The sequence below is a fragment of the Arachis ipaensis genome, chromosome B01 (assembly GCF_000816755.2).
Source record: "Arachis ipaensis cultivar K30076 chromosome B01, Araip1.1, whole genome shotgun sequence".
NCBI classification, from domain to species: Eukaryota; Viridiplantae; Streptophyta; class Magnoliopsida; order Fabales; family Fabaceae; genus Arachis; species Arachis ipaensis.
In genome coordinates, this window is record NC_029785.2 from 1,275,209 (window position 1) to 1,284,974 (window position 9,766).

The 9,766-nt window shown below is 33.9% G+C and overlaps 2 protein-coding genes and 1 long non-coding RNA gene across 3 annotated transcripts in view; 2 read left to right on the plus strand and 1 right to left on the minus strand.

Annotated features, from left to right (window-relative positions):
- LOC107611452 lies at positions 2,762-5,513 on the plus strand. Its single transcript, XM_016313630.2, has one exon. The coding sequence runs from the start codon at positions 3,181-3,183 to the stop codon at positions 5,167-5,169; it is 1,989 nt and encodes a 662-aa protein (XP_016169116.1). The 5' UTR covers positions 2,762-3,180; the 3' UTR covers positions 5,170-5,513.
- Positions 8,058-8,858, minus strand: LOC110268202. The gene is made up of 2 exons (XR_002356321.1): positions 8,632-8,858; positions 8,058-8,489 (listed from the first exon to the last, which is right to left on the minus strand). It is a non-coding gene; the product is annotated as an uncharacterized LOC110268202 (long non-coding RNA).
- The window catches only part of LOC107610637 (ferredoxin--NADP reductase, leaf isozyme, chloroplastic), a 3,640-nt gene continuing 3,471 nt past the window's right edge, over positions 9,598-9,766 (plus strand). The window contains exon 1 of the mRNA XM_016312897.2: positions 9,598-9,760. The gene's annotated coding sequence lies outside the window, so the exon portion shown is untranslated. The remainder of the gene's footprint in view (positions 9,761-9,766) is intronic.

The following is a 9,766-nucleotide window of genomic DNA, read 5'->3' on the forward strand; positions in this document are numbered from 1 at the left end:
TTTAATAAGACATAAGCTACACATCAAATAAATTAAACTTCTTTAGTTCTTTGCTTTTTGGAGTAGGTGTTTTGAATCGCTTTAAAGAAAAGGCAAGAGTAGAAAAAAGCATCTATGGTAACATTTATACTTTTATAATTCTCCAAGCGCACGATTTCAATTCATTGCTTTCTTATAGTAATGAAACTAAGAAAATTGGAAAAATAATGTGTGGACTAGTAAAATTAGTTGTTCAGAATAGGGGTAAGTACGATTTTGGTCCCTTAAGTTTAGTGTCAGAATCGAATTCGTCCCTCTTGTTATTTTGCCATTAAAGTCGTCCTTAATATTTTTTTTTTTGTATTAAAATTGTCCTTTTTATTTTTTTTGGACAAAAATACCCTCACCACTACCAACACAATTACCTCCTCCACCACCACCACCACCAACACTAACACCACCACCACCACCAAGAACACCAAACAACAGTAACAACACCAAACCAAGAAGCAGAAACAGAAAACAAGAAACAAAAACCCCCAACGCGTTTTTACGCGTTTTCTTTTTTTTTTTAATTTTATTATTTTTATTATTAAAATAGGATAGGGGTAGTTTAGGAATAAAACAAAAAAATTTATTGAAAATGACGATTTTAATACGAAAAAAAATATTAAGCACGACTTTAATGGCAAAATAACAAGAGGGACGAATTCGATTCTAGCACTAAATTTAAGGGACCAAAATCGTACTTACCCCTTCAAAATACTACACTTCACATAAATTTATTACCAAAAGAAGATGGAGCATGTAGTTAAATAGCTTAAGATCTACTTATGAAATGATATTTGATTTAACATTATTATTCATGTAAAAATCATTTTAATTTTAGAAAATTATTTTACAAATAGGTTTATTCTTTAAAGGTTAGTAATTTTCTATGAAGCACGGACATTTTGTTAAACTGTCATATTCGCGTATCGGACACATTTCAGATACGACACTCACCGATATTCGTCCGACATGCGTGTCAGCTGTGTCTAACCATGTCTTAATAAATTTTTTTTTCCGAACATGTTTTGACACATCTAAATACCATCCCGTGTTAGCGTGTCCAATTTTATTGTTAACATATATTCTTGAAATAAATTTAGATATAGTATATATTATTTTTTATTAAAATAAAAAATATTTTAAATATTTGATATAATTAAAATAAGATATTAAAAATAATTAAAAAATTAATTTATATTTTAATATCAATAAAATATCAAAATATCATTACGATTTATCTAACAAATTCTTTATATTTTATATGTATGTATTTCTATATCTTATAAAATTTTAAAATTCGTGTATCTGCGTATCCGTATCGTATCGTGTCCCGTGTCTATATTAGTATCCGTGCATCATAGAAATTAATTCCCTTATAATAATATCCACAAGCAAGATTAGTTTTGCGTGTAAATTCATCTAATATGGAAAGATTTTTTTTTTTTAACATAGAAAGTTACGTGAAAACAAATTTTGATGGTGAATGGTATACTTGGTAATATGTTGAGATAAAAATGAAATTTTCTCACTATACACTCTTAAAAATGAAAGAAAACATATGCACATTAAGTTGCAAAAGAAAGTGAACCAAATAATAAGTTTCAAAAATAATATAGTTGTTTGTCAATAGATTTTTATTTTACAAGTCAAAATGATGATTTTCATAAAACTAATATAAAACATAAGAGTTTGTAGTAATCACAAGTTGATTATCTATGAGTAATTATTCAGATAAAAATATTTCTATATAAAAATAATAATTAAAACTGTTAAATAGTTTAATATATTTAATTATATTATCTGATATAATAGTACTAATATTTTAACTATTCCTTTTATATAAAATCAAGTAACCACTTTATCCATTTTGATGTAAGTATCTTACCACAAGCCTAAAAACTTAGAGGGTTAATAAATGGATTTTTTTAAAAAATAATATCACTCATCTCAATTGACCAAAAACTAATCAATAAATTACTGTGTACATAAAGTAAAACTCAAATACTTGATATTTATTTAAGTGAATTGTGTTAAATCAACTAAGTTGGTTATAAGTAAGGGTGCGTTTGTTTCTAAGAAGAGGACAGGACAAGACACTGAGAATAAGATAAGACAAGACACATGAACAAAGACACAAAATTTTGTGTTATTGTATTTTGTTTGGTGATAAACTAGAATAAATTATGAAAATTCAATTTATTCTTATTTTTTTATTCAAAAAATTTGAGATGAAAAATATAACAATAAAAAATATAATTATAAGTTGTGTCTCTTGTTAGTGTTTCTATGTCATTCCTGTCAGGATGGACACAAAATACACTAATTCAATATCTCTGGACACATTGTCTCTGTCCATGTCTCCTCTGCCAAACACAATTTTGTGTTTCAATGTCCCTGTCTGTCTCAGTGTCCTGTCTCTGTAAACAAACGCAGTCTAAGAAATTTGAATCATTTAAATTTTAAATTTTATTTTAGAAAATAAAAAATAATTTTTTATTATTTATTTTATAGATAAAATAAAAAATAAGAATAAATTACCATTTGTATCCATAAAAGATAAAAACACTGACATATGTATCCATATTAGATTGAAACTAAATTTGTACCCACGCAAAATGTCTTCCGTGTGATAAAGGTACCCTACATGGCACTCTAACCCTCCAAAGACAGGGTACTTTTGTCACACGGATCTATAAATACGTAGATTTAACCATTTATTAAAATGAGTCAAATATAGTCTCCTAAATTTGAAGTCCTAAATTTTGGCAAAGTTTACTCAAGAGAGAGAAAGAAGAAACCGCGTTTGGTGTGTTGTAAACCCCGTCGAACACCACAGCACCATGGGTATACACTTCTTCAGTCTTGAGATTCGTCTGTTCAATACATTCTCCTTTCACTCACCAAACCTATAAGCCCCACCCCCCTCACCACCCTCTTCACCTTTCTCACTCCATTATCATAACCAATCATTCATTCACTTAATCAATCATTTCCTCACAATTCCAATCTTCTTTCATCTAAACCTTTTGCTTTTTATAAAACAAATTCCGATCCTTCATCAAAGCAGCAATCAAACAATTCCCAGTGCCAAATAAACGGTCAACTGTAAGTCTCGTCAAGTTTTGACTTTTGAGATCAGAGATCGATCCAATGGGAGACTCAGTGAAGCAGTTACTGGCAAGGCCGATCCAGCTGGCAGACCAAGTAACCAAGGCGGCCGACGAGGCCAGCGCATCTTTCAAGAACGATTGTCAGGAGCTCAAATCCAAGGCGGAGAAGCTCGCCGCCCTCCTCCGCCAGGCCGCAAGAGTAAGCGGCGACCTCTACGACCGACCCACGCGCCGCATCGTCGCCGATACCGATATAGTTCTCGAGAAGGCACTCTCGTTAGTCCTCAAGTGCCGCAACAACGGCCTCGTAAAGCGCGTCTTCACCATCATCCCCGCCGCCGCGTTTCGCAAGATGTCGTCACAGCTTGAGAATTCCGTCGGGGATGTGTCGTGGCTTCTCCGCGTCTCCGCCCCCGCCGACGACCGCGCCGACGAGTATCTCGGCCTTCCTCCAATCGCCGCCAACGAGCCAATACTCGGCCTAATCTGGGAATACATCGCGACGCTCCACACGAGCTCCGTGGATGAACGCGCCGATGCCGCGGCGCAGCTTGTTTCTTTGGCGCGTGATAATGACCGTTACGGGAAGCTCATAATTGAAGAAGGTGGCGTTGGTCCGTTACTGAAGCTTGTGAAAGAAGGGAAGATGGAAGGTCAGGAAAACGCTGCAAGAGCGATTGGGTTGTTGGCGCGTGATCCCGAGAGCGTGGAGCATATGATCCATTCTGGTGTTTGTTCTGTTTTTGCTAAGATCCTTAAAGAAGGACCTATGAAGGTTCAAGCAGTGGTAGCTTGGGCTGTTTCTGAGCTTGCAGGTAACTACCCTAAATGCCAAGATCTTTTTGCTCAGCATAATATCATAAGATTGTTAGTTGGTCATCTTGCTTTTGAGACTGTTCAGGAGCATAGTAAGTATGCTATTGTTAGTAATAAGCCAAATTCGATTCACGCTGTTGTGATGGCAAATAATACCAATAATGTTAATGGGAATGGGAATGGTTTGAAGAAGATTAATGGGAATGAAGATGAGGATAAGAGTAGAGTGCAGCATCCTTTGGGGGATCGTTCTACAAACCAGATGCATAGAGTGGTTACTAGTACTATGGCTATGCATGCTGCTTCCAAGCAGCAGCAGCAACAGCAGCCGTCCCAGCAGCAAGTGAATCAAGGGAATGATGTGAATCAGAATCATGGGAAGCAGAGTCATCAGCAAAGCTATTCGTATTCAGGCATTAACATGAAGGGGAGGGAGCTTGAGGATCCTGAGACTAAGGCTTATATGAAGGCCATGGCTGCCAGAGCCTTATGGCACTTGGCCAAGGAAAACTCGGCTATTTGTCGTAGCATCACGGAATCAAGGGCGTTGCTTTGTTTTGCTGTTTTGCTCGAGAGAGGGCGCGAAGATGTGCAGTACAATTCTGCCATGGCCGTGATGGAGATAACGGCTGTGGCAGAGAAAGATGCAGAGTTAAGGAGGTCTGCCTTCAAGCCTAACTCCCCTGCTTGCAAGGCAGTTGTTGATCAAGTGCTCAAGATCATAGACAAAGGCGATTCGGACCTCCTCATTCCTTGTGTCAAGGCTATTGGGAATCTGGCAAGGACATTCAGGGCGACAGAGACAAGGATAATTGGCCCCTTGGTGCGGCTTCTGGACGAAAGGGAGGCCGAGATATCAAGAGAGGCATCAATTTCGCTCACAAAGTTCGCTGGCAAAGACAACTACCTCCATGTTGATCACTCTAAGGCAATTATTAGCGCTGGTGGCGCTAAACACTTGGTTCAGCTTGTGTATCTAGGAGAACAAATTGTTCAAAAATCAGCACTGGTATTGCTATCTTACATTGCATTGCACGTGCCGGATAGCGAAGAGCTAGCCCAAGCCGAGGTTCTTGGAGTGCTTGAATGGGCATCCAAACAACCTAATGTGACTCAAGATGAGGCGCTGGAAGCCTTGTTGCAAGAATCCAAGAGTAGGCTAGAGCTTTACCAGTCTAGAGGTTCTAGAGGGTTCCATAAACTACATCAATAGCAAGACAAATGCGTTATTGTTGTTATTTATTCTGTAAGGTTTCATTATTCAATCAATTTATTCTTATCTCTAATTTATTGTTCTTGTGAGTGTATATACAATCAAATGTAATGCCTTCTTAAATTGATAAGATTTAGTTTTCAGTTACCTGCAGAGTTGTTTGGTGTAGAAAGCTATAACCTACACATAAAGTTTAGGTAAAAGTTTTCTTTATTGTAACTTGTCAATTTATAGTTTGCGACCCTGAAAACAGAAACAAATCCAATTATGCATTGGCAATTGTAGCAGAATGTAAAGACCCCACACGTCAATATCAAGTTATAGATTTTGTGTAAATCAACTCGTAATATCAAACAGATGGAAACACTTCACTTTAGGTAGTTTTAGTTACATGGACAACAACTGACACGTACCACATGAAATTATATCATTTCCCTCACTTTCTTTTTTCGTTTTTCTTCTTTTTTATTTATTTTTTATTTATCATCATCATCATCATCTGCTATTTTTAGTTTTTAACCCATCTTATTTGATGTTTCTATTTCCCTTTTAACTATAGCACCGATATTTTTCCCGCATTCTAGTTGAATAGATTTTGGGGGAAGGGATGATGACCAACATGGAATGTTTGCAGAGTCTAATGGAATGATCTTTTGCTGTAGCTAATCTTTCTTGGTCAAGGATTCGATAACCGGTAATCTACTATTAAATATTTATGATATATATATAAGAAATTGTAACTCATCCCAATTTTTTTCATTATTTATTTTTGAACTAATTTCAATTAACCGAAGAAAGTAAGAAACTAATTTCTATTAATATGAAAAAGGGCTCATACAGAAGAAAGTAAGAAACACAAAGGTATACCGTGAGAATAATACTCTAATAATTTTCTCATCTGTTCATAATTTCATATGCAGATTAACAAGAAAATTTTATTTGATCCAAAGGCGCCAAGTGTTTTATTATTTTGATATATCATGCACTGAGAAAAACTAATGTTATAAATTTTAATATAACTTCGTATAAGTAATTTGTAATATATCTAAACATTTGAATAATGTTGATTCATGATGCACCATGTGTAATTCAGTAAATCAACTTATTTGACATGTACTCTAATCTCTTTCATTTTGGTTGAAGTAACTATCAGTCACACATGGCCACACCAATTTTGACCAAGAAAAAAAATACTATGCAAACATGCAAGTAACTCACTCGTTTTCTAAAACAATATCATCCCTCATCATGCACTAATAAAGGCGAAATTGACTATACTTTTTAAAAGGATAAAAGTGGAACCATGATTAAGGTATGCCACTAGTGTCAAGTGTCAACTAATTGCAACTTGCAAAGGCATACAGTCTGTCATAACAACCAAGACCATAAACTTGTGTATCTGTCTATGCAAAGTGAAAACAACCTCCCAATTGCTCGCTAACAACCATTTAAAAGGTAAAAAAAAAGTAGTTATCTATATTCTTACAAATCACAATTCTTCTTTTCTTAGGAAACTAATAATATGGTAGGAATAGGTAAAAAACAAGAACTCAGAATCAAATGCAAGATCAAAAGAAAGAACTCTATGGACCTTAGGACAGTCAAAGCACGTGGCTTGCAAACGGTAAAGTCATTGGCATGGGTCAATTATTGAATAAGATCACATTTGTGGTATGCATTTAGAGATTCTAATAACCAATCAATTGACGAATATATAATTTTGAATAGTTTTATCATTATCCACACGGCACTTGGTCAAAAGATAAACCCTAAAAAAGTATTAAATAGTCAAAATAATGTGTTTAAATTTTGATGGGTGATGGCTTAAGGATTTATCTTGTTAAGGTAAATAGAACATGAGCATTCCAAATGCAATGGTTAATGAATGCGCTCTTCTCATTGGCCTTGAGATCGAGTTTTTGTAAATGAAAAGAACTCATTTAAGAGACATTGTCACAATTTTTCGGATCGAATTAGTCAAACTGAAAAGAATCTAGATACTAGCTAAAAAAATGGAATGGTTAATGCACATAAGCTGGTGTTGTAAAAAAATTTTCCAATCCCATATGAATGAATATTAACATCCAATAAGATAAATAAGAATAAGGCTTCATCTAAACTCTAACAAGGAATAAATGACTATACAATTCAGATCCTATCTTTTATAAAAAACTATCCATTAAGAAATAAAATACAAAGACTAAGAAACTGATATGTATCTTTCTACCATGACAAGAAACCAAACAAGATATCAAAGAGAATCAATTCAACCAAACAAGAGAATCCCTCTATTCACAATAGATAAAACAGAAAGCAAGAAATGAAAAAATTAAAAGAAAAATCCTAAAGCTTGAAATGAAGATCCAAATCAGAGCATTGCAAAGTCACAAAAAAAAAAAATCAGAGCAGTGCAAGAGAAAAAGTTGGGTTTTTTCTTTCCTATTGTCCAATTGGGCATATAAAGTAACATCCACAAAAGTTTCCTATGCCACCACGTAGCTAAATGAATTATTCGATGCCATGTATGTAACCATGTTACTCTATCAAAAACTGATATTTTTAGTAAAACCATTTTAGAGTATTAGCATCTTTTAAATGGTTTCTCCAAATGTTTATATTTGTCTTCCATTGCCCCTTTTTGAGAAGACTATATCTTCTATTTGATTCACTTTTATCAACTGAGTATCTATCATTGTTCTTCTTCTCACGTGATAGGTATTACTTCAAATCTTCAATAATCTCTTGCTATTTTTTTTATTGTAAACCAGAATTCAGAATAATATGTAAATCTTGTATTCTCTCTCTCAAACTATTTAAGGAACTATCAGCCACATCATAACCAATCTAATATTCCATTTTCACACAACATAGACAGAAAAGGAGGGAAATAAATCAATAACAAATGAACATTGATTAAAGTATTAAACAGTAAGTGCAGACCACATATATTTATACAGTAACTCAAGTTTCATGAAAATCTTTACAACAATAATTGACTTGCTATACAAGTCGACATGAGAGCAGAACCAGCAGATTCTACATAAATCACATCAAAATCCTCTCCATATCTACCAGCTAACTTTCAATTAACTTATAATTTATAATTTATGAATCTCCAAGACATTGCAATCACTATTGGCTAATTAAAAATGTAACATATCTAATTCAACAATTCTCACAAAAATTTCTTGAGTGCAATGCACACAAATCTAAGTTCTAGAAAATATAAATTAATAAATCTGAACAATAAAAAAAGGAGAGCCAGCAGCTGGCAACTAAACAAACTCAAATGCTGCATCTACTGATCTGTTCCCTAGTCTCTACCAAGGAACAAAGATCGAAAATAAAATTACCTAATTGGATCAGATTCTCGCAATGTGTTAATCAGAAACATAATCACCAAAATTGCAGCATACATAATAATAGCATCAAATCAATGTCCAAACGGAGAAATCGGCGTACCTGAAATCTGAATCCGACGAGGAGAAAAGGACACTCGAATCGACGCTGGATTCTTCAGTTCTTTCTTCCTCATGCACGTAGTTTCTGAGAGAAACAAATTTCAGTCATGTATGCACATTAAATATAATTTTTTATTTAAATTCAAATTACATGCTGAAGCAATGTGATTCGGTAATGAGTTCATGGCGTTTTGTTAATGTGAAAGGAGTGACACAGATTTATTCAGAATAAACAAAATTCAAGCTTCTGCTCCGTAGCGCCTAAAGGCGCCAGTTTCTAACGTTTTTAGCCCAACTCCCGCGTAATCTGATTCTGCACATGGTATTGGGCCCAAATTGGGCTTAGAGTTGGGCCAACCTACATTGGACTTTATTAGTTCACATTTTATTTTGTATTGTTTATTTTTGTATGGACAAAATGAAAATGAAATGAGCATTTGTTTCCATATGCAAATTATTAAAAACCAAAATGTTCTGAAATTTGTAAAGATTAATTTGAGTGTATAATTTTATTGAAACACATAAGTAATTTTCAGAATTTCTAAAATAACATAAAATTATTAAAAACTAAAATATCTCATAAAAAATTCATTGGACTAACTTAAATGTTTATTCAAAGGTTCACCAAAGGAAAAAAAATATTTATTCAAATATTTATTATTTTGGGAAATCATATGGCACATGTTAATGATGAAAATATCACATAATAATTTATGGAGGAATGTTAAGGGGCCATTAATTTTGGTGTTTTGTAACCATCAATTGACCATCAATAATGTTTTTAATGGTGTGAGATTATATCTAATAGTAGAAAATTGCTCACTTTTATTTTGATAGTTAAGTGCTGACCAAAAAATACAAAAGTTGCTGCCCCTAAACTTTTCCTAATTTATGAGTGTCATAGATTCCACACTAGAACGTACATTTTATCCTCATGTCATATCCTCCACTGCATTGCTTTCCAATTCTCGTCCACTCAATCAATTAATAATCGCCAATCCATCCTTTCTCTCTTTCTCTGCAAAAACCAAAACAAAAAATAACACAACATAACAACCTTTCAAGTTTAAACTACCTTCACTTGACACCACCACTTCTTTTCTACATTGCTCTCTCTCACTCTTTTCTGCTCAAAA

Coding starts and splice junctions, on each gene's coding strand:
- LOC107611452 (XM_016313630.2), top strand. CDS start 3,181: ATGGGAGACTCAGTGAAGCAGTTACTGGCAAGGCCGATCCAGCTGGCA.